At 55.7% G+C, this 24,680-nt stretch overlaps 1 protein-coding gene across 1 annotated transcript in view; it reads right to left on the minus strand.

Moving 5' to 3' along the window:
* DCHS1 (dachsous cadherin-related 1) overlaps positions 1–24,680 on the minus strand; it is a 48,710-nt gene that overhangs the window by 20,422 nt on the left and 3,608 nt on the right. Inside the window, exons 2-6 of the mRNA XM_026063658.1 lie at positions 5,471–5,659; positions 5,126–5,357; positions 3,875–4,111; positions 2,450–3,469; positions 2,084–2,271 (exon numbers count right to left, since the gene is read on the minus strand). Coding sequence (XP_025919443.1) covers positions 2,084–2,271; positions 2,450–3,469; positions 3,875–4,111; positions 5,126–5,357; positions 5,471–5,659 — 1,866 coding nt within the window. The remainder of the gene's footprint in view (positions 1–2,083; positions 2,272–2,449; positions 3,470–3,874; positions 4,112–5,125; positions 5,358–5,470; positions 5,660–24,680) is intronic.

The following is a 24,680-nucleotide window of genomic DNA, read 5'->3' on the forward strand; positions in this document are numbered from 1 at the left end:
TGCAATTCTCCACAGGCAGTCCTCATCTTTATTACTCTGAGTAGACCAGTATCATCAGCAAACCATCACCTTTTCTGGAGAATATATGAAAATGCTGAATAGCAAGGATACCAGCGCTCGTCCTGGGCACCCCACCAGCAACATCCTGCCTCTGTGAAAACAGACCATTTATTCCTTCCCTTTGCTCCCTTTCTTTTTCCTAGTTATTAATCCCTGGGAGGACCTGTGCCCACTGCAGCTCTTGTGCAAACACCACATGCTCCTGACAGCACATTACCAATGTGTTCAATGAGCTCTTGTCACAGCATTCAGTGGGAGACACCCCTCTAGTTCATGCATAAAGAAAAAAGTACAGAAACTTCTCTCTGCTTTGTCTAATGAATGCTGATACGAATAATTCACTGAGCATGTCTGCCATAAATCACTGAGCTTTGCATTTATCATTTATTTTTCCCTTTTTCCTCTGAGTCTTTCTTTTACACCTAGATCATGATTAACACTGACTTCTTCCTGGGCTTCACCCTTCTCTGCCAGTGTTTCTAGCAGGAGAGCTTCAAACCAAAGTGTCCAGGTATTTGTTCTGCTTGGACTGTTGTAGCATTTACTTGTCTTCAAGACTCCAAATCTGGCCCAGCCTTGCCCTGTCTCCCTGAGGATGCATACGATTTTGCAGTACCTTTGCATGAGAAAAGACCTCCCCCCAGATCCAGCAGAGCACCCTCAGCGTTTCACGACTCCTCACACACTGGAACTGATTGCAGAGCCGGCTGCGCGGGTGCGTTGCAGGTGTCCCCGAGGACATGCTGCAGACACCCAGTCCGAGCAGGGGCATCCTGCAGAGGCTTTTCACATGGCAGGTCCCTGGCCTGCAGGGGTGACTCAGAGGCCAGAGTGCTGCTCACAGAGAGGATAAGACTAACTCTGCCTTCCTCTGCCAAGCCCCGAGAGGTGCCCCCATCCAGGCCAAGCCTTGCCAGACAGTTTTGCAAGGAGAGACATGCAAGAAAAAGGCTAGGCAAGGGAAGGCTGCGACCTGGAACAGGAAGGGAAAAAGCAATGAACATGTGCGGTCTGACTGGAGCTGCAGCGTCCCCAGGGTCCTGTGCTGACAGCTTCCCAGGTGCAGCAGAGACCTGCCAGCACCATCCTGCCTGCTCTGACCTGCCTCTGGTGTGCAGCTCAAGCAGGACCTGGGCCAAGAGGAAGACTACAGTCACCATGATGATTTAAACCCAGCACAGCGCAAGTGGCTTTAGGCGCGCTGCCTGAAGTGCTGTAACGGTCTGGTCCATCCCTTCAGCTGCAGATTCATCCCCAGAGGCAGTGAGGACAGGGCCTGCACTGCCCACCCAGCTCCATCGCTGGTGCCTCGCCAGCACCACTTGGCCGGCTCCAGGGAGCCCTCAGCGAGCAGCCGCTGCAGAGGGGCCAGCCCACAACAGAGCAGACGCAGGCAGCTGGGGGAGGCAGGGAGTAGATCCCTGCCCACTTGTATTTAGCAGCACAGACACAACTAGGGCTGCAGCACACTGCGCCTACATGACTGCTGCCATCAGCCAGCGCTCAGAGGGAAAGCTGGGCTGGGGCCCATAGCACACACTGAGACTCTCATTCTCAGGAAACCTTTGTGAGCGCAAAGCTCAGCTGGGCTGCCTTTCCTTGTCCTCTCAGAAAGTCAAGCGGCTACATTGAAAGTCCTGAGACCCAGAAGATAACAGCTCCTCGTGCCTCCCTGCTTGCAGGTGTTTCACCTTGGCTCCACCGGGTCAGGGTTAGGGCTCCCTTTCGCCTTCCCTCCTAACAGACACGTGTGAGCCAACTGCTTCTGCCTGCCAGTCACTCCTATCTGTCACGGAGCCCTTTGCATTCTTCACCTTCTCCATGCACATGCCCCTCTTAGCACATCTCCCTCAGATTTGCCAGACCGCCCTGGCTTCTGCACGCATGCAACTCGTGCTTGCTTCACCCCCACCCCAAAACTCTCCTGGAACCCCCTGCCCATTCCTCTTCCTCCTGCGGCACCCCCTGCCCCCCTGGGCTCCCATGCCCCTGTCTCCCCAGGTCTGTGGCCTGCTGCCCCTACCTGCACAGGCAGCTCCTGGCCGCTGGCCACGTGAAGGAAAGCGGGGGCATTATCGTTCTCATCCAGCACGGTGACATAGATCGTTCCTGTGGCACTGCGGGGTGGTGCTCCCCCATCCTGCACGATCACCAACAGCTGGTAGCTGGACTGCTGCTCCCGGTCCAGGCTATGTTTGGTGCTGAGCTCTCCTGTGAGGGAGAAGTAGGGACAAGATCAGCCCAGAAACCTCTTCGGAAATGGGCCCATACTCTGGTACCTGCTGGCAGATGAACATTCTGTTGCAGTGCCGGCCTGAACTGCAATGCTTTGGACCGGCCCTGCGTCTCCCCTGCTGGCCCCAGCCTAGGAACTCAGCAGGTCTCTCACCTGTCTGCGTGTGGATAAGGAAGTTGAGATCATGCTGGAGCAGGCGGTAGGTGAGCCGACTGTTCTGCCCGGCATCCCTGTCACTCGCCGTGACCCTCCCCACGCTGCTACCAGGAGCCTGATTCTCAGGAATGGTGAAGAAGTAGCGCTCCTCACTCAGTCGGGGGCTGTTGTCATTCTCGTCAGTGACGCTGATCCGTATAGTGCTGGTGCCTGTTTTCCGAGCTTCCCCTCCTGCACCACTACCTCCTGCCGAGGCCAGTACCGTGAGCACATACAGGTCCCGCATCTCCCGGTCCAGCGCACTTTTGACGTACAGCCAGCCACTCTCAGGCATGATGCCAAAGCTGGCAGCATCCCCGTCTGCACGCAAGTGGTAGGTAAGAGTCGTGGCTTCCGCGTCRCGTGCCAGGGCCCGCACCTGCAGGAAGCGGGTGGAGACAGGCACGCCTTCCCGCACCTCCACGCGGTAGGTAAGCGTGTCAAAGATGGGCCCGTTGTCGTGTTCAGCCTGCACGTGCACCAGCAGCGTGAATGTGGAGCTGAGCTGGGGGATGCCGCCATCCCGGGCCACAATGGCCAACCCGTAGGCAGCGCTGGCTTCGTACTGCAGTGCCCCAGTCAGTCGCACCGCCCCTGATGAGCGCTCCACACTGAAGATGCCATCGCCTCCTGAAACCAGCTCAAAATGCACCTGACCATTGGCACCGCTGTCCCGGTCCTCAGCTTGCAAAGTATACACCGTGGTCCCCGGTTCTGTGGCCTCTGGCAGCAGAATAGAGTCAGAGGGGGCTGGGAACACTGGCACGTTGTCATTCACATCTGACACAGAGATTTTCACACGTGTGTTGCTATAGGCAGGGGGTGAACCACTTCTGGCCTGGACGTCCAGAATGAGGACAGCCTGGGACTCATGATCAAGAGGCAGGCTGGTGCGGAGTTGCCCTGACCCAGAGTCGATGGAAAAATAGCCATGAGGATCCCCCGAAGAGATGGAATAAAAGATGTCATCAGCATGACCTGTGGGCATGGAAACGAAGATAGGAGTGATTTGTGTACCCAGCTCACCTCCTCAGCCCACTACAGACAGCGACAGGATCGGGCAGGGCTGCCTGGGCAGCCCTTGCTCTGGAGGTAGAGAGTAGCACTGTGTGTATGCGTGCATACGCACAAGCATGTGCACAAGTATGTATGTACACACATACTCATGCCTATCCTTGTGCGCATGCATCTGCATGAGCACGTGTGTGCAAGTATGCAATGGAGGCAGGGCAACAATCATGTGGGTGCGCATTCGGATTTGAGCCTCTTAGTGCTCGTGGGGCTCCCGAAAGGGGGTTGCTCTATGACGGAATGCAATACTGGACCTTCAAGATGATGCAGAAACAAGGAAAACGATCGTGTACAAAAAGGACCAGTCCATACCTGGAGGGTTCTGGGCCCGGACAGCCCCCACACTGGCACCTGGCAGCATGTCCTCAGGCACTGTGAAGAAGTACTGAGCCTGCTCGAAGACAGGGGGTGAAACCGTGCCCTCCACAATGCTGATGTTCACCCGGGCATTTGGCTGTGCCTGCAGGCCCCCACCATCTCGTGCAGAGATCACCAGTTGCACCAGGGTGTTGGCTTTGCCACTCAGGGACCATGAGAGGGAGATGACACCTAGGGAAGAAAGCAGTTCAGATGGTGCTATGCCTGCACCCACTGCCTGTCATCTTCCACCAAGGGAACAGGCCCAATGCCTTGCCAAATCACGGGCCTGAAAAGAAGGACCTAAAGGGGCAGCAAATAGAGATGGAATTTACCGTGGAAGAACTGGAACAAAGAAGAACCCTCCTGGGAAAGGCTCCTCAAACTCTCCCTCCTCACCCTGAAGCCCAACCCTGAGCTAAGCGGTGCTAAGGGCTCAGGGAGACAAACCAGAGGGCAGTTCTTGGGAGAGGGAAAGGAGGGAACGGAAATTCCAACCTGGGGGGCAGGGCAAGGGTTGGGGCGCAGCAGCAGCTGGCGGGATCTAGGCTGTGGGGAAGCTCCTGGAGGGCGGGTAGGACAGAACGACCTAATGGGACAGACCCTATAAAGGAGGTGGCCCTGCACTAGGTTGACCAGTAGGCCTGCCTTCTCCCAGTCTCATTCTGGGAGCTTGTGGACCAGTGTGGGAAGGGCCTGATGTCTGTGCTGAGCACAGGCCACCCTGCCTGTCCTGCTGAGAGCCCCTACTGCCACATGCAAGCGTGGACTCACCCACCCAGCAGAAACAGAGCGGAGCGGAGCAGGGGAAGCCAGGGAGAAAGGTGGGACCGAGTAGGACAGAGCTCTGGGGAAGGAGAGGGAACCAAGCAGGGAGAAGGAGCCAAGCAGGATACAGCCAGATGGGGCAAAGCAAGCAGCGTGCAGGAAGAAAAGTACAGTGAGTCAGGGATGGAGAACGAGGGAAGGGATGGGAGAGGGGACAAAGGAAGAACAGGGCAGGAAGCAGAAACAAGAGAGCAGAGAGCGAGTCTGGAAAGGGGCATACAGGGACTAAAGAAGCCGGGGCAGAGGTGGCATGTCGGGGAGAGGAATAGACACATTCCGGGGGCAGTCTGCACAGCTGAGGCAGCCCCACAGCAACCCTCAGGCTGGCTTTTACACCTGCCCGCATCCTGCTGCTCTGGCTGCCCTGCGAGCTCTCACCCGTGTCCTTGTTGAGGGAGAAGAGGGGGGGGGTGTTCCCCAGGACAATGCGGTAGGTCACTTTCCCGTGCAGCCCCTCGTCCTTGTCGTGGGCAGCGACACGCAGCACAGCCGTGCCCGGCATGCTCTGCGTGCTGATGCTGACAGCATACTCCAGTGGGTAAAACACGGGCCGGTTGTCATTTACATCCTCCAGGAAAACCTTCACGTACACCATGGAGTTCAGGCCGCCCTGGGGAAGGACCAGATCAGACATGGGGCAAGGAACGGGGACAAGGACAACTGTACCCCCTACACAGTGCCGAGCCGGCAGCATCGCATCCCTGCGGCCTCTCCAACACTCACCCCGTCAACAGCAGTGACGGTGAAGTCGTAGGCGGACGTGCCCTCATCGCGATCCAGAGGCTGCACAGTGCACAGCTGCCCCGTGTTCTCATCGACGCTGAACTGCGTGGGGACAACGCTGCCAATGCCGGAACCGATGGAGTAGGAGAGGGAGCCAAACGGGCCGCTGTCCGCATCCGTGGCTGTCACCTGGGTGGGAGGAGGCACCACATGAGCGGGGCCAGCAGCACCTCCCATGGCATCTGGATGGAGACCACCAGCCTGACAGACCCAGAGCACCACCACCTTCACAGTCCGGTGCTGCCCTCTGCTCTGTGGCCCACAACTGCCGCGCAGCCCTCAGAGCTGGCCGCGGCGAAGCAGACGGACAGCCACCACCTCGGCTCCGCGTTCCTTGTCCCAAATAAATCACCGCTTCCTCTGCGGCACTTCCCGCAGGAAGACACAGGGCACCCCAGGATCGACCTACGCTGGCCCTGGTCCCCAGGAGGGGGCACGGCGTCAGGCGAGCACAGCATCGCAGACTCCCAAGAGCTGCGCCACGCTTGCTATCCGCAGCACCACCACAGGTCCCTGCACCACCGGAGGTGCCTTGCTTCAGGTGACACCTCCCTTCTCGCACCTCTGGGGCAGCATCCACAAGCCAGGCCCATGGAGTTGCCCCAGCAAAGGGCAAGGACCACACTGGGGGCAGGCGGAAAGGCCAAGCCTCACACAGATGCCAAGGAAACAGCAGCCAAGCGTCCCCATCGCACCCAGCTTTTTCAGCCAAGGGCAACCCATGCTTTCACCGCAGCTGGCCTTGACCCTCGGCTCCTTCTCTCCCGCAAGGACTTCTAAGACAATAAGGGGAGCAAAACAGTCCCCTTCTTCCCGGCAGCCCAGGCTCTGTCCTGTTCTCTGAGCTCTGTACCCCATGGGCCTGGGATCTGAGGACGATGACAAGGGTGGTACCGCCTGTGACAGCCAGCACCCGCCAGTCCCCGGGGACACACGAGTGGCATTAGCTGTTGCGGATACAGCAGAAGGATCCAAACCGCTCCCCGACTGCAAGGGCCCAGCTCCTTGCAGCTCAGGTCAGCAGAAAACAGCTCCTTCCCCGCAACTCCAGCATCGCTGCCCATGGCTCATCCACCAGCTGGGAGCTCTGCAACGAGAACAAAGCTGGAGGATGGAGCCAGGAAGGAGGCAGCTGGGCCAGGCCCGGGTGAAGCGGAGTTCAGGCCTCGTCAGCCACAGCTCCTCCCAGCAGCAGCGCTGGGGCCTCGGCTCCCGTGAGCGAGAAGCGCAGGAACGTTGCGCGCGCGCCAAGGAAAGGGCCCAGCTGGGGGCTGCAAACAGCACTTTCCTCCGGGCAGGGCCTCTAACCTGAGCCATGCACCAGATCCTCAGAGACAGGGGAACAACAGGAGAGAGCACAGAACATGGCTGGGCCAGAGAAGGAGAAATAAATCAGGTACAGGTGAGACCTCCTCCCCACCAGACTTTCCTCCTGGTGCTCTGCACCCCGGGGAGGTGAGGCAGTACCTGAGATAGCCCCCTGCCAGCTCTTCTGCCTGGTAACCCACAGTCCCCGGAAAGGAGAAGCAGTACCTACAACACCTCCTTACCAGCTCTCCTGCCCTGCTGCCCGTAGCACTCTCGTGAGGCAATGCAAGAAGGGAGAAGCTAGGAGGACACCACCAACAAGCACCACATTCCCCATGCAGAGGACTCGCTCCCTGACTGCACAGCAGCTGCTAGAAGAAGCACCACCCCTTTTCCTGCTCCAGCCGCGGAGCACTCAGGACCACAGGTGCCATGAGAGCAGCCCAAACATGAGTGCCACAAAGCACTTGGGAAAACGGGCTCCACCTGCCTCCCCTCTGTTTTCAACCTCCTCCCTCCTGCTGCAGCATCTCTTGGTGTATCCTGCTTCCTCCTGTTCCAGGTCGCAGCAGCAGCAGCAGCAGCAGCAGCAGCAGCAGCAGCAGCAGCAGCAGCAGCAGCAGCAGCAGCAGCTTGGATGCTCCAGGAGCTCCCAGGTCAAGGAAGCTAGGGCTCAGGACCCTCACAGCAGGGTTTGGCTGGCTTCATGGGGCTCATGTGGCTGGCTGAACCACAGCAGTGCCTGGCGTGGGCTAGTGTGTGCAGTGGATGCTGAGTCTGGACGGCAGGCTGGGCAACGGCAGCTGTGTGGGGTGGGTTAGTACCTGCGGCAGAGGCTGTCTATCTAGCTACATCAAGGGTACAAGTGAGGTGCAGCACGTAGACCTTGAGTCTGGATGGGACTACTACAGACCTGCATGGTTCAAACCGGAAAATCCACTCAAAGACCCCAATATCATGCTGATGCTGTCAGCAGAGCAACAGGAGGGCATTAAGTGAGGGATCTGATGATAAGGACCAATGACAGTTGGAGCTGCTCATTTGAAAGTATAAACCTGACCTTGTTGTCATTGCTGAAACAAGGGGGAAAAAGCTAGGTAGCTGGAATTGAAATAATTGCTTAGAACCAATTTGGGAAGGGAGGGGGACATGAGAAGGTGGCATTATCTGCTTCTGAATCTGATAAACAAATTCCTCCACCATGAGCTGCTTCCACAGTTCATTTCCTTCTTCTTAAAAATACTCATCTTATTTGTAGCTTGCATTTGCCTGACCTCAGAGGCTGCCTCCAGATCTCCTCCTGACCTCGTCAGATTGAAGGGGGTTGGTATTTCTGGGAGCCTCCTCCTAGTTGGTATTTGGACTGTGGTGATGGGTGCTGCAACCCCTTCTTCAGAGAAACCAAACAGGGAAGTTGCTCTGCTCAGTCTCATAGGAGGACAAGTTTCTAGACTTGAAACTATTCTTATACCTCTCTTCTGACCCCCTGAACCGGACACCAAATCCAGACGTGGCCTCTTTAGAGGTGACTGGAGAGGCCGGATTACCTGTATTCTGGCTCAACGTTGGCTGTCATCCTGGGGTAATATACCTGAACCACTGCAGCTGAGCTGTGTGCTGCTTATTGTGCTGGGGTTTAAACTGATAACGTTCACAGGCATTGCAGATGGAAATGCTCCTGAAACTGATGAGCTGCCACAGCAGCTGAAATAGGCACTGTGTGGCAAATTAACAAACCCTTTCCTCCAAAATGAACTGCTTATCAGTCTCAAAGTGCTCTAAAATGCATGTCAGCTGCTTTAATGCCATGTACAGCAGCAAGCTCTGGAGCAAGAATAAGGCATTTTCCATTGGCTCCTCTGGCCGAGGGCTCTGGTGTTCCCAGAGCAGCTCTGATTCCCCACTCCAACCATCCTCTGATGGTTACCGTGCTAAGAAAGGTACCCACAGTGGCAGGTACCTGGAAACCCAGCTTTCTGACACAGGAGCTAGGTCAGGCTTTGGGAACAGGAGAGAAACAGATGAGCTCTTGCTGCTAAGCAGTGCAACATCATCTCCCCGGCTGCTTGCCAGTACCCAAAGCCATCTCCAAGCAGGATTGTCCCATGGAGCTAGCAGTCTGGCATCAGAGGCAGATCTAGCTGCAGAACCAGGCAAGGCATGCTCAGAGAGGTTCCCCCATTCACATGTGCCTGGCACCCCAGCTCCGCATCCAGCTGTGCTGCCCCCTCAAGAAACAGGGAGCCACAAAGCTGAAATTGCCCGTCCAGAATGACATAAAATCAACATGCCAGTGATTAAGTGGATTTTAAAAATGTGCAACTGGCAGCATAGCTGTAACTGTGCACCTATGGTCTAACACAAACCCTGTGCATACAAGCCCACAGGGCATCTGAGAGAGGTCGTGCCACTGCTGCACCAGCGCTGATGCAACCATTTGTGTCAGATCCTGTCTCACTTGGAGAGGTGATGCTAGGGTGTCCAGACAAAAGCCACAGAAACAAACGACCTGAAGGAGCAGCTAAATGTGTTAGCTCAGCATGGGACTGCCGGACAGGGTGCCTAGCGTCTCCACCACTCTGCAGAGAGGGATCGTGGCTGTGCCTGGTGCCCAGCAGCCCAAGCTCCCTTGCCTGCAGGCAGGCAGTGCCCGCAGCCAGCTGATGTCCCGTGCAGGCGCTCTGGGGGGACCAGGGCTGGCCGCCACCTCCGTGGCTAGCCCATGCGCAGCAGGGTCTGATGCAGCTTCCAGAGGCAGTGCCGTTCCCCATGGCAGCTGGGGCTGATGCAACCTGGGGACTTCTCTGAGTGGCAGTGCAGGATTTTATCAGCCACTAGGTATGGCAGATACCTCAGTCCAGCAGATGAGCGCAGCTGGAGCCCATGGCCACAGACTGCAGCAGAACAGAGTCTGGGATGTGGTACACATTTTTAGCTGTAAGGATAATTAACCACCAGAATGGCTCACCAAGCCTTTGAATTCACCACCTATAGAAATTTTAAAACCAAGGCTGGATATTTTTCTAGGAACTTTGCTAAGAGCTAATCCAGGGCAGCCCTGGGCCCTGTATTTAGCATTTACCCCAAAACTTGGAGTGACAGCCGATTTTACCATAACTTGCTTTGGAGGCTCATGAGTTTTGTTTGAGAAACAAGAGGGAAATGGTGTCAGGATATCTATGGGACAGCCCAGGAAACACACGATTCAGGGTAGTGAGAAGCCTGGCACTCAGACATGTGGGAGCAAGAGTCAGAGCTCTGAACCTGAATGAAGCCCCTACAGCTCCCCCACCTCTGATGTCTTTGAATATCCTACCACTACAGGGCCAAGACTGGCTGTTCCCAGGAGGAGCTGTGTAGTAGGAGAAAGGAGGGAAGAAGCAGGCTGCAAGGTCACCACACCAGTACGAGACCCCTGCACAAACTCAAAGGATCATTGCACTTTTGTCCAAGATACTTGTGTGTTGCTAGTGCATACAAGACACCTGCATGAACTCATAGGGTCAGCACACAGATATGAGATGTAGACGAAGCTGTGGGGGTCACCTCATGTACAAGACAACTGCACAAGCTCACAGGGTCACCACAGATACACCAGGCACAATGTGCAGAGGCAAAGCATGTGCAGTGTTTCTGCCCAAGACTATAGCACGTGCAGCTGCAACCCTATGTGCCAAGAACAGACGGTGTTCATGTGCAGTCTGGTGCAAGGAAGCAAGAGTATCTGTAAGTGAAAGCACAGAGCCTACTATCCTTGTGCCTATGCAAGAATGTCTGACCCTGCTGGGCCACCCTGGGAGGCAGGAGGCAGTTGCTGCTGTTGCCATCGGAGGGGGAGGAGAGGCTTTTCTCCCCATTCACTGTAGGTATGGGAAGGAGCAAGCGCAGGAAGATTCCTCACATTGGATGAAAATGGTCTGGTGCAGCCTCATGCGACAGCAGCGATGCCAGAGCCCAGCAGTCTCTCCCCACATTAGGACTCCATAGGTGCTCTTTTGGGCAGGGAGCCTAGTGACCTACAGAGCTCTGACATCGAGAGTCTGGACATTCCCATTCTTTGACCATCTCCTGTCCTGGCCAAATCAGCAGCGAAAAGGAAGCCACAGTGAATTGTTTCTGTGGTTCATTACATTCTCTGTTAAAGACCTATTTCTAACTACTGCTGCTACCCCTGACTCTACTTCTACCCYTGTAAGACTAAGGGGTGATTGTTCTCAGAAACACTGTGCGTTGGTATTGATGGGTAGACCAGGCAACTAGCTGCACGCTTGGAGAATTTTCCTGCCTGCAGCCTCCCTGTTCTAGCCTGTAGGACCCATTCTTCTGCAGCCAGGAGAGGACCCAAGACACTGCACATCAGAATTAACAGCAGAGGGAATTCTTCTGTTTCTTTTAATTTACGTAACCCCTGTACAAGGAAATCCCCTTTACAATGCTGTATTGAGAGAATAAGGTTGCAATGGGAAATCCTTTGCCATGAGATACCAGCTGCATGAACGCATCCTGCTATTGCATATGGGAGGTGTTTCTGACAGTAATCACCTCCTTGGTCTTTAAGACAGAGGGAGACTGAGCCCCAAGGTCCTGCTGAGCATTCTGCTCTAGCCCAGAATGGAGCCAGGGTCTCTGAGCTGTGAAGGACCAATGCACTTGGCTGCAGCCATGGTATTTCTCTGGACCCTGCTGCAGTTGTGCATAGTACACAAAGTATTATTTCTGTTATTCTTACTCCATGCCTTGCCCTCTCATTCTCTGTCTACAGAACCCTCCTGGGATAGCCCAGCCTTCTCACAGCCTTGCACAGAGCCCACTCAGCCAAGGGGGACACCAGTGTGCCCCAGCGCTGCGCACCCTCCTAGCCATATCCAGGCCCCAGCCCCTCTCCCATGTCCTACAGCACACCCCATCCCTACCCACCTCTTGTGCCTCACACAGTCCCACTCATGAAGGGAGTAAGGAAGGAGTAGCAGACCCTGGAGCTGAAGCAAGCAGACTTCAGCTTGCCAGGGAACTGGCAGGTGGGATCCCATGGAAGGCAGCTCTGAAGGCCAAAGGAGCTCAGGAAAACAGGCAGGCCTTCCAGACAGCATCCTCCAAGGACAAGAACAGTCAATCTCAGTACTCATGAAAACAAGGAGATGTATCAGGAGACCACTTTGGMTAAGCAGAGACCTTATGGCTGAGCCCCAGTGCAAAATGACAGCATACAGGAGATGGGAGCAAGGAGGATCTATAAAGGAGAAATTTAGAAATATTGTCCAGACATATAGGGATGGTGTCAGGAAAGTTGAAGATCAGTGAGGTTGAGACTTGCAAGRAAAAAAATCAAGGTGATAAGAAGAGCTTCTACCACTACAATGGTAGTAAAAGGCTGAATAAGAAAAATGTGAGCTCTTTGATGAATGGGATGGCTAATTTAGTAACAGCAGGCACAGGTAAGGCTGAGACACTCAATGCCTTCTTTGCCTCAGCCTTCACCAAGACCTCCCAGGCCTCTGTGCTCAGTGAAAGAGTTCAAGGAATTGCACTACCAGCTGRGGATGAGGACTGAGTCAGGGATTACTTCAGAAAACTTGACGCATATGAGTCCATGGGACTCAACAGGATGCCTCCACGGGTGCTGACAGAACCAAACTTCTAGGACTGCTCTTTGAAGGGTTGTGGAGACCAGGGGAGATCCCTGACAACAGGAAGAGAGCAATTGTTACACCCCACCTTCAGAAAAGGCCAAAAGGATGATCTGAGGAGCTACCTCCTCGTCAGCCTCGCTTTGGTCCCTGGGAAAAATCAGAAGGTAAGTCCCCTTGGAGGATGTTTTTGGCCACATGGAAGAGAAGGGGATAGGACCAGCCAGCATAGATTGAGCAAGGGTAAATCATGCCTGACCAGCCTGATTGCCTCCTGTGATAAAGTCACTGGATTTGCGGATGAAGGGAGAGCAGCAGACGTCATTTACCTCGACTTTAACAAGTTTTTTGACACCGTCTCCCACAATATCCTCACATCCACGTCAGCATGTCACAGTTCGGACAGGTGGATAACCAAAATGCGTTGGACTGTCAGGGTCTGAGGGCGGTGGGTGGTTCACAGGCTGTGGTCCGCCCGAGGCCTGGTGACGAGTGGCACAGCACAAGGGGTGTTCGAGCCAGAAGCACCACCAGGAGACGGAGAGGAGGGATTAGCTCCCCCCACACACACACACGCTCAGCACTTGTTAAGCCGCATCTAGATACTCTTTCCAGACACAGTTTGGGGCCCCCAGCACAGAAAAGGCTTCAGGAAACCGGGGTGAGTTCAAGGGAGGCCGCTGAGACRGTCGGGGCTGGAGCACCTGCCGCGTGGGGCAAGGCTGAGGGACCGGGGCTTGCTCATCCCGGGGGAAAGAAGACTTCAGACCTCGGAGCAGCCTGCCAGCGCCCACGCGGAGGTTATCGAGGAGGCAGAGCCAGGCTCTTCACGGCGGTGCCTGGCGGGAGAACGGGAGACAGCAGGTATAGGCTGAAACCGGAGAGGTTCGGACTGGATACTGGGAAAAGTTTTCTCTCYGTGGGAACAGGCCAGCACTGGAGCAGGYTGCCCGCAGAGACCAAGAAACCTCCATCCTTGGTGGTTTTCACAACACAACCGGACAGCCAYGAGCAGCCCGGTCTGACCCCAGAGCCGCCCCTGCTTTGAGCAGGAGGTCGGACCGGAGACCTCCCGGGGTCCCTCTGCCCCGAATTCCTCTGACTCAGTGATCCAGCTGTTGCAATCTTTCCCCAGCACAGACCGTTAGCAGGTTACTGGGCTATACAGAACTTTGTGCTGATGTACCACAGCTACTCTTTGGTTTCTTGTCCAGCGCTCACCACAGTCCTGTGCTATACAGTTCCTTATCTTGCACAGTGTAGGGTCCCTATCACAGGACTCACAACTGTCATACACTCAGCAGCAGCCCAGSACTTGCTGCAGAAAAATCCAGCCTGTCACAGCAAGAGATGCTCCCCTAGCTTTCGTCTCAGTTACACACAGACTAGTTCACAATTCCTCCTTTGAAGCCATGGGCTCCTTCCCTGTGCCCATGGGGGCTGGGCAAATGCAAGGCATTTGAGAGGGTTCCAGCAACGGAGTCCCTGAATCCCTGTTAATCCTGCAGGGAGGGGACTGCAGAACTAGTTGGGTTTTCCTCATATCTGCATCCCTACGAGAGAGGGGCCTTGCCTCAAACCAAAGGCATGCAGCACCCTTGCACCCCCAAGAGCATATCCCTCCATGGGAGCCAGCGATTGCCCCCACTTCTGTCCATACTCCACATCAGGCGTCATAGTACACTGGGGTGCTGTGGGGAACAGCAACAGGCACTGACGACCAAGAGGTCTTTCCAACAAAATCTACACCTCCCAGACACATAACTATGGCCTTCGCAAGCAAGAGTCATTCAATATATCACATCYTCCAAACTTGCCAGTGTCACAAACAGAGTTTACACATGCCTCTCTGCTCRTTCTCCTTCCTCTTAGTATCACCTGCAGGCTGTTTCTCCCCTGCAGCATTGCCTTGGTTTCACTGACCCCTTAGGCTCAGGCTGAGCCTATTTCCAGAACCTCCTGAACTTCCTTTTTGTCTGCCCTGAGGTCTGCCTTGGGCCTTCTCACAGCTCCAGCATGTCCAGCRTCCATGTCTCATGCCTCACAGCACAACTGTTGTCCACTCATGGGTCCCAGCAAGGGTGAAGCCTCCCTGTACTGGCACAAGCAGAGAGTTACCAGGTGGGATGTAGCCAAGGAATTAAAAAATACTGCCTGGGGAAGAGAGAAAGAAGCAGGAATCCCCTTCCCAAGGGCCATGGGAGACCCACTGTATTTGACTTGGAACAAGTTGATATGAGCCAAAGATGCAGAACTGAATTCCAAGCCTGTATCTGTCATCAGATCCTGAGGGGTTAGGAGCTGCCAGACATAGGTTGCAGGGCTTGCAAGGGCCACAGCCACCCCTCTGTCAGGGAACAGCAAGGTCTGGCTGCTCCATAAGGGAAGGTAGGTGACATGAGCACAGGCAGTGCCCTCACCAATGGCTGCAGTCTCACAGGGCCTGAACAAGGCAGGCAAAGCCAGGTGCAGGTAACGGGTCCACAGACAGTCCCAGACAAGGCAAGCAATGAACCAGGCCCTGGGTCCATCAAGGGAATCCAGTTAGGAGCAAAAAGAGACAGGGCCAGAGAGAGGGCTGGAGAAAAGGCTGCAATGAGCATCTGAGGGGTCCATCCAGGAGACAAGCTACCCACAACACAGGTTTGAGGTCCATCCAGGAGGCAGAGCCAGAGATAGGGCTGGAGATGGGTACACTGACAACATCACTCAGACCAGGACTGGGGTCCCAGGCCTGAGCTTGAATGGAGTCCTTGGACCTATGGGCAGAGGGGATGGGTGGGGGTCCCAGGTAAGGCTGATCAGGACCATTAAGGCCTATTAGTGCCCTCAGGGCCCAACACCCTCAGCCACCTGCTTCTTTCAAGAAGGTGTTAGTTTATGACAGGCAATGTCAGCCCTGCACTGCTCTGTAGCAGATACCACCCAGGCTCTTCTGCCAGCTAAGCACAGGACAGCAGTGGTCAGCAGGATCCCATGCCCTTAGTTAGTTAATGCTTCAATCCTAGTTCAAACATGAGTCCTAACAAGATAGGTTGGCAATTTTAAGGCTTACATGGAAATAGGTTGCATGCCTGGTTTTTGTTGTTTCCTCCTTACATCAGACAACGGAAATAAGAGAATACAAGAGAGAACCTTCAAAAACATAATGTGCATCAGCATTAAGCCAGAGCTGGGCTGTGAAGGAAAAGCTGATGGAGGGGAATTATGATTTTGCTTACTGAACTGAACTGAAACGAGGACGAAGAAGGCGGGGAAGTCAGGGAGGATATACCCCTTTGATAAAAAGAGCCAGCCTGAGTCAGATGTCAGCATCCCAGCGCAGGAATTAGACAGCATGGAGGTTCAGCTGGAGACCAGGGGACTGGAGATGGAGCTCAAGGCCAGAAACCAGCAGCATCCCTAGGGCAACAGATGCTTTTCATTGCAGACTTCAAAGCCAAGATGTTCAACACAGGCAGTTGTTATTCAGTGTTGCAACCATGCCCCAGAACAGGATGGGGGAGAGGGGACAAAGGCACTCAAATGCTAACAGCTGGTGAGTGGACAGTAAACCCTTAGAGACAACCCCAGCAGGACACTTTGTGCATGGGGCAGCCCCTGCATGTCTACAGAAGTCGTGTGTGATTGCTATAGCAGCTGCTGCTGACTCTTGCCCTTTGTTGCAGGGGTTGTTCAATCCCTTTCCCAGTTAGAGGAATCGCTTATTTTTTCACAGGGACTGGGATTCCTGGAGAGGCTTGTGTGATGGGTCACTGACATGGGAACAYGTTTGCAAAATGCGGGAAATTTTACAGCTGCCAGCATTTGCCTGAGGCCACATGCATGGGCCTCTCAGCCCTTCAGGTCTCACATGGGATACACAATATGTTTACCACCCTCTTTTTGCTCAGCAACTCAAAAACACAGTTAATGAAGGCAGGAGCAACAACCCTATCTTGAAGAAGCGCTGAAGGGCAAGTAACTGCTCTCAGCATTTTGCTGCACTTGTAAGAGTCCACAGTAGATGGCCAGCCTGGGTGATAAGGGTCATGAGACAGACCAGTTAAACAGTCTGGAGTACCACTTACTCCAACCTGGGATCTGCCCTCACTATTGCTATATTAAGGGCACTGTGATTAAAAAATCAGTGACCAATTCCATGCAGTTGTTTTGAAATCTCTTGAGACTGCAATATTGCCAAAGCAGGACACTGCCACCCATCCCCTGAGATAGTCTGGCATTTGGAGAAAAGGTGCAAAGGCCAGCTGACAAGAGATGGAGACGGGCTGTGAAGATGCCTGAGCAATTCTTTGCAAAAAAAGAGAGAGAGCTTGAGCCTGAGATAAAATAGGCTGCACAACAGACAGTCAGGAGGCTTGAAAGCACAGTCCTATTCGTGTAGATGATCACAGCTCTGGAGAAGTTTCCTCCTTCTGAGAGAATATGCAGCCTGAAAATAAAACCAGTTTATGATGCTCCAGACCATACTCTGATTTCCAGCTGGAAGGCTCTAAGGCCGTTCAGCCAGGATGGCTGAGGAGCTCACCAGTGGTCCACGTTTATATAGCTGCTGAGACAAACAACAGCGAGCCCTAGGCCAACATCACAGTCCCATACACAGCATGTGTGGAGAACAGCACCATGACATTCCTGTGCCAGATGTGATGGAACTGGTAAACTATGCTGAGGGGCAGAATGCAAGTGCTGCAGTAAAATGAACGTTAAGGAAGATGGAGTCCAACCATGTGGTTCGAGTGGGTGCTCCATGCTTGGATGCCCATGTGGAGCATCTTTTACATTTTAGCRGTGACTCTTTCTGAGGGAGAACTTGCTATCTTTAAAAACAATCTCATTATTTCTAACCCTTTTCTCAGTATCAAATCACTGCTGCACTGGCAGCACTAACTGCCTTCAAAGCATTGCATGTGGCCACTCAACGACAGTGAGTAACACTAATGGGTGAGTCTGCTAGCCTTGGGTCTCGCAAGCTGTTGCATACTCTGTCCAGCTGGCACATTTGCACTAGAGCTTGGGCTGGCCAAGTTGGAAGCTTAGCTGTGGCTGCCTGGGCAGCAGGAATAGTCCTGACATCCAGGATGGATTCAACCCTGAAACTGAAGCTTCACCCCATTTTACCATGGGCACTATTCACCAAGTCTGAGGAGCAGCGCAGAAGCACATGGGAGCTCTTAAGTCCTGAAAGAAAATGGTCCACAGAGAAACTTCGGCTCTGGTCTTCTAAAAGAAACATTCAGATACATGGGATGAGATTCATCATATCCAGCTTTAGACAACCACACTACTGTGACCACAGTGCAAGCATCTGCTTCTGAATCAAACATCCTGGGTCCTCTATAGACCAGAATGGAGAGAAATGGGCATGTGGGCTGTTTGAGACACTGCTCTAGTCAAGACGGAGATGTCCACACAGAAACTTCCACCATTCACAGTGTTTCAGGAGCACCAATGACTGACAGCCAAGGGATGGGGGGAACTTGCCTTCAAGGACATGTCTGGGCGAAATGCCTTGGTACCAGGTCTGTAGCCTGCTCTAGCAACATGTCCAGAAAACAATGCATGATCTCTGCTAAACAATGAGAACACACTCAGGGACTATCTGCTCCTACCTTCATTGAGGAAAATGCTGCTGATGCCAACTTTGATGCTAAGGTTGGTGTCTGTACCAATGATGCCAGTGGTATCAGGTCCCTCCCTAATATCACCTTCTCTGCAGGAGCCAGAAGGTGTGCCCAAAGTTCACACTGGGACCRTCCTCCTCAGGACCTATATAAAGTATCACAAGTTGTCTCAGAACATGGAATTACAGCTCCACATTCTGCAAGCTGCAATCCTCAGGAATGAGCTAAAAACACTACAGTTGTGTCTACTACTGAATAAAACCAGGCAGGGACTGTTCCCTGGCCCTGTGGCCAAGTGGTCTSGAATGCCTGTGTTGACACTGCTGTGGGTTGGCCCTTCTGAAGCCAGCCAGAGCCAAGACAGGAGCTAGAAGTGGAGCAGCACAGATAACCAAGGGCCCAATGCTCAAATTCCCACCCTGATCCTCTTTTATACAGCAACATAAGTATCTCTTACTGGCACCAATCCCTACGGGGGGGGGGTCAACTCATTGCCAACTAACCATGGCTTAGAACCTGCAGGCCTCCAACTACACCAACTGCCCATGGGTCCAGGAGCTACATTTCAGCCCACGCCTGGGCCTTCAGTCCTTGCCTGAGCTACACTGCAGGTGTGCCTGGTCCAGCCCTGTCCCCTGCTCTCCTGGCTTGTCCAGATGGGCCTTGGACCTACACTGTAGGTAGCTTGTCTACAGTCCTGTCTGTTGGATGGACCTTGGACCTATTCTGTAGCCTCATCTCTGGTGTCGTCTCCTGCTATCCCTGAACGGACTCCCTGGATCGATCCTTGACCTGATTCATCCCCTCATCCTGTCTGGGGCTGTCGATGGAGCCTGTCACTGTCCCCCCAGCCCCGTTTGAGTGCAGTGGGACAAAACCCTGGTCAGGGAGAGCACAAACCCACCCATGCTGTGGTCACCCTTGACTCCTGGCTTGCACTCCCTCACAAATCAACCCGCTCTTGCTGGTGGGGTGCTGCTGCAGGCAACAAAATGTGCGGAGGATAACAGGGGCAGTACATAGGGGCGTGGGGGAAGAGCAACTGGACAGTAGAACAGGCAAAGTGCATCCCTGGAATTTCCATCCCAGACAGCCTTCTTCTCAGATCAAACTTGGCTCCCTTGGGAGATCTGCCCCCATCTTCCCAGAGAAGGAGTCAGTTGCTAGAGTTGGTATCTCAGTAGGGAACACTCTCTGGAGCACCCAGTGCCAGAACAGAGTCCCAGACAGGCCCAGGAAGGACTGTAATGCATTGTGAGACATCAGCAAGATCTTCCTGCACTCTCCAGCCTGTGACCCAGGACTATTACCCCAGCCAGGCACAGGGGCATCAAGAGGGAAAAGGCTGTACTACAGGGGAACTGAAGTAGGTCTCCCGAGACCTAGGGAACAGGGTAACCATTAGACCATCCTGCTCCATCCCCAAAGATGCCTCAGTCACGGTGCTATCGTTCTTTGCACAGAATATTACAATTGACCCCATATGCTCTGGCCAAAGTCAATTTTTTCCCTCCTCACAGTTTCCACTATGTAAATGATTTTAATAGTCAGTATTCGTGTGTTCCGCTGTGACTTGACTGCTGAATCCCTCTGAGCACAACAGGCAGCATCTGAGCCCTAAGAGCTGGCAAAAGGAAAGGTGACTGGCTCCTGCGGAGGCAGAAAGGACTCCTCACCGATAGCCCCTGAGCCCCAGCATCAGAGCAGGAGGCGAGGCGGCCAGAGTATTGTGTTCCCTGCCCAGGACATGCACGGGGACACGAGGCTCACAGAGGCTGCTCCGCACACAAAAACATTCAGGCTTACGTCGGCTGATGCTGAAAGCGACGCTGACCTCCAGCCAAAGGCCCTGCTGAGCCTCCCAGCCTGGCCCTTCAGCTCCAGTCCTTCTGGGAGAGCCGCTGTGCCCACCCAGCCCTGCGTGCAGCTCTGGCACCATTGCACAGCAGTGTCTGCTGCCTGCCCCTTCCTCCCCACAGCACTGAGGTTTGGCAGGAGACCTTCCTTGCGCACCGTGAAGCCACTGCAGCCGGGCCTGAGGGCACCTCATGGGACTGCTGTGGCCGAAGCAGAGCAGAAGCAAACGGCAAAGAGCAGCAGCAAAGTGTCTTGGGGTTAGGGAGAAAGGAGACACAGCAAAAATCCCAAGGAGCCCTGACTGCTGTGAAGGAAGGAGGGCAGGCACTGGGCAGGCGTGCGCCTCCCCACCGCAGGGAGCAGTGGGAGGACAAAGACAGGCATCAAGGCCTCAAGGTCATTTTGCCCCCTGCTCCCAGTCCCCTGGCAGGGCAGGAGGGAGGAGAGAAGAGCCCCAAGGCTCTTACATTCTCCCAGGGCAGACGGACAGAGAAGCGCAGCCCCACACTGGGGTTCTCGACTGCATCACCTATAGGAGTCAAGACTTGTCCTTCCCACGGACCCATCAGGAGGGCTACGCCAGAGCCCGCAAACATCGCCCTCTCAGCCCTGTTGCTGGCCCATGCATCTCCCCTACACAGTCCACAGCGTTGGAAAGGGATGGAGCGCTTCTCAGCAGCTCGGGGCTCCATTCCCCAGCTATCCTTTCCATCTCCAGTGAGAGCAGTCAGCAGGCAGGGAGCTCATCTGGAGCCCTGCCCCGACTGGATCTCTGCTACGCACATGTTACACTGCGGCTTTGGCAAACATCTGGCTCTGGGCTCCCGCCCCTCGGAGTGACGGCTCTTGGTGGGAGAGGAGGGGAGGCTGGCGCCAGTGCGGTCAACGATCCCACGCACGGCTCCCTTTGCCTGAGCGTATGCCAGGCGTCCTGCCCTCCCCAGCCCTGGCACAGCTGCTGACCAGCTAAAAGCAGCCAGGGAGTGGCCACAGCTGCTATTTCAGGAGCGGTCTCCGGCTCCCGGGCTGCGTCTCAGCCTCCGGCCTGCCCGGGCCTCGGGGGAGCGCACGGGGTCAGCATCCGGCCCCCGAGATCGCCCCGCACGCGTGGCTGAGGCGAGGGTCAGGCCCCGAGGCGGCTCGGAGCGCTGGTCCGGGGGAGCCGTCCGCGCAGCTAGGGGCAGCGCTGGCTCCCCGCAGCCCCGGCGGCCGTGGGGCGCGGGCACGGACCGGCGCACACGCAGCCGCACGCAGCGAGATGCCGACAACAGGGGCAACGTGGGGCCTCCGCTACCGCTCCGGGATGGGGCAAAGCCCTCAGGCTTGAGGAGGAGGCGAGCAGTCTAAACACAGACGTCGGCAGGGAGTTAGGAGCGTGGAGGGTGAGGCTGTGGTCCCGGAGGAGGCTGGGCGGCCACTGCAGGAGCCCGGGCCAGGCACCACCCTGCCACCCCCCCCCCCCCGGGAGCCCTGGCACTCCTGAGGCGGAGACGGAGCGAGGCGAGGAGCAAGACACGCCGGCACCTGCTCGTCTTTGTCGGTGGGGCAGCAGGGAGCTAGAGGGCACCGGGAGCCCCAGCAGAGCGTGGAGGAGTTTGGAGCTGAGCAGGGTCGGGGGCAAGGCCTCCGCAACGCAAGAGCGCTCGGGGGGCCTGCAGGGAGGCGGCAGCGGTGCGGGGCGGGGAGCGACAGGGTCTGGCCATGGTTTGCGGGGGGCTCCGACGCCAGCAGGGACTCCAGCCCGGGTGCTGGGCCGGGCTCCAGCCGCGCGCAGCTCGGGCGCTCGCAGAGCAGGTCCGGGCGGCCGGACGAGGCGCCGCGGGGCAAGGGGCGCAGCTGAGGCTGGGGGCTCGGGGCAGCAGGGGACGGGGGTCCAGGCAGGGCGGCCAGGGGAATGCCAGGCAGCAGTGGGGAGCAGGCAGAGGCCAGGGTGCCTCCAGGGCCAGGCAAGGGAGAGCTGCCCCGGGGGCAAAACGGTGGGGGTCCCCGGGGGCGGGGGGCAGCAGCCGGCAGGAGCCCAGGGTTGCGGAGGGARCGGAGGGAGCGATGCCCGAGGGAAGGGGAGGGGGAGCCCGCCGGCAGCCTGGGGCTCGGGGAGGAGAGGGGGCCGGGGACTGGCACCTTGGGAGGGAGCGCGCACCGGTGCGGGGCGGCGGGGCGGCCGGGAGGAACGAGGGCGTGCGCAAGGCTTCGGGGGAGGAAGGGGCGTTATCGGGGCCCGGGGCGCGGAGGAGAGGTGAGGGAAGAGGGGCAGCCGGGAGGGGGCTGGGGCTCAGCACAGAGGAAGGAGGGAGCCTGCGAGGGGGCTGGGGCTGGGGGAGGAGCGGAGCACGGGGGGAGAGGAGCGCGAGGGGCTGGGGCCTCTCGGCTGCAGTGGAAAAGCTGCTGCAGCTCCAGGGGAAATGCTACTTGAATTAATCATGGCGCTGGCTGCTGTGCCAAGCCCAGGAGGAGGCTGCTGGCAGCGCGAGGAAATAACTTTCACAGGAATTTGGAACAAATGCAGCTCTTCTGGCGGTAACAGCAGCACTCACCTCCCCCACAATCTCCCCATGTACCAGCATCTCCCCCGTGTCCCTGCTCCCCATGTACCCCCAGGCTCCCCCGCGTTACAGCCTGCCCTCCCTGAAGCATGATGCGCTCCCTCCCTTCCATCTCCCCATCCTGTCTTGGGAAGCTTTTCTTCTCGTTTCTGAGTTGGGGGAGGCCTGTTTTATGTCGTACAAAGGTCTGAAGATAGGTTAATGCTAAATCCCTTGTCCCAAGAAAACAAATGCACGCAGCAATGTCCTCCCCACCTCCAGCCACTCTCTTCAGCTGCAAAGCCAGCGAGCACTATTATTCCTCTTGCTGTTCCAGTCCCCACGCGCAGCTGCTCCCATGTCCTCTTACAGCTGCCCCCTCCGGCAGCACCACCCATGCATCAGGATCATCCCCTTACAGCTCTCTCTCAGTGCTACGGCATACACGGCCTGGGCTTTTCTAGAGCACTTCAGGCAGGACTCACTGCCCAGGGCACTGCCCAAGAGGCTGCCCAGGTGAGGTGCGCGCAGCACAGCCAGCCCCGCGGAATCACAGATCGGTACACAAACTTCAAAACTCATGAGACTTGCCCTCAGAACTGCAAGATAACGATATACATTTGGCATGTTCCTGGTCAGTTTTTGATTTCTGATGTTTTTCTTCCCCAGCAATTATGTTTATGTGTATGGGTGCAATGCAGATATATAAGCCCTGCCTCCAAGATCATTAATATTGGATCTATGCGAGAATCAATAACCTACCGTCTCATCACATTCGCATTTCTGTCAAATCTGCCAGTTCTCACAACATGGAGTTTACACAGCTCTGTGCTTTATGCTGGCTGCCAGAGGCCAGACGATACTCAATTTAGTTTGAAAAGTTAGAAAGGCCCAGAAAGACAATATCTGACCATGCACACAGCTTGCTGGTACAAAATCAATCCAACATAATGTTTAAAACAAATCTGAGCCAGCAGGGTGGATTTATACCAGAACTGTGCTTCACATCATGTAACCATAGCATTTGAATGTGGTACAAGGAGCCCTAAAGCTTCTACATCATCAACCCATGGCCACAAAGAGAAACAAAGAGTGAGAGAAATAACCACCTAGTGACTATCTCTTGCTCTGCTTTCTGCTGGTGTGGTGTCCACTGACTCCTTCAGCTCCTCCTCTACCGGCGTTCCCCTCTTATCTCAGGCTTGAACTGTGAGTTCGCTATTTTCTCTGTTTCGTGCTTGTACAGGATCTGCTACTGTGGGACCTGGCCCATGATAAACACAAGTAATAAATAAAGAAGATGTTATGAGATTTTTTTTCCTTATAGTGCTCAGGGGCTCTGGCCAGCAACCTGCTCCGCTCGGCTGCGTTCGTATACTGAACACAAAGACCGACCTGGCAGAGGGGACAGGGAGGAGCGGGAGGCATGCAGCCGTGCCTCAAGTCTCCCTGGTCACTCACACAAGCTCCTCATTTCCTCATCTTTCTGTGCTGCCCATAGAGAGCAGATGTCGTCATCTGAAAACAGACCTGGTCCTCTCAAGGTCTGTTGCTTAGAAACACAATAGTCTGATGAAGAATCAAGTCCGTTCTGTGACCTCGGGGGCTGCCCTGTCTCCTGCACGTTGTGCTGCCAGCGGTGCTCACGGCCCGGGCTCTCACGAGCAACGTGTGGGGCTGGACCAAATCCAGTGCTTGACACCCCAAGGCAGGATGGGCTTTGATGCCTGGAAGCCACAGACAGGCTGGGTCAGGCAGGCATAAGTGCACACACAGGACACGGGGGCAGCGCGTCCAGCCCAGGCGAACCCCTGGGAAACGGTGCTGGCTGGTGGCCACCTGGGGCCCCAGCATCTCCTAAGCCCTCATTCGGGGCGAGAGGGACGCCGCAGCCAGAGGTCCTGAGGGGTGGCCAGCCTGGGCAGCACAGCTCCGCGAGCCCTGCGGCTTCCTGCCGCGGCTCCCCAGCCTGGCTTGCTCCTGCTGCGGCCCAGTGCCGAGCCGGCAGCCTGGCCAGCCTCCTTTCCCATCCTCTCACGTTTCCCGGCTCAGAGGAAGCAGCAGCAGATGTGTGAGCTGTTTGCTTTGTGCCGAGGCCACGCGGGAGTTACCTGCGCTCAGCCCAGACGCGCCGTTTCCAAACGAAACACAAGGGCTGAGCCAAGACCGTCGAAATCCGGCCAAACCTTCAGCCGCTGCAGGCCACTCGGCCGGC

The sequence above is a fragment of the Apteryx rowi genome, unplaced genomic scaffold (assembly GCF_003343035.1).
Source record: "Apteryx rowi isolate R43461 unplaced genomic scaffold, aptRow1 scaffold_1004, whole genome shotgun sequence".
In the NCBI taxonomy this organism is placed as follows: domain Eukaryota; kingdom Metazoa; phylum Chordata; class Aves; order Apterygiformes; family Apterygidae; genus Apteryx; species Apteryx rowi.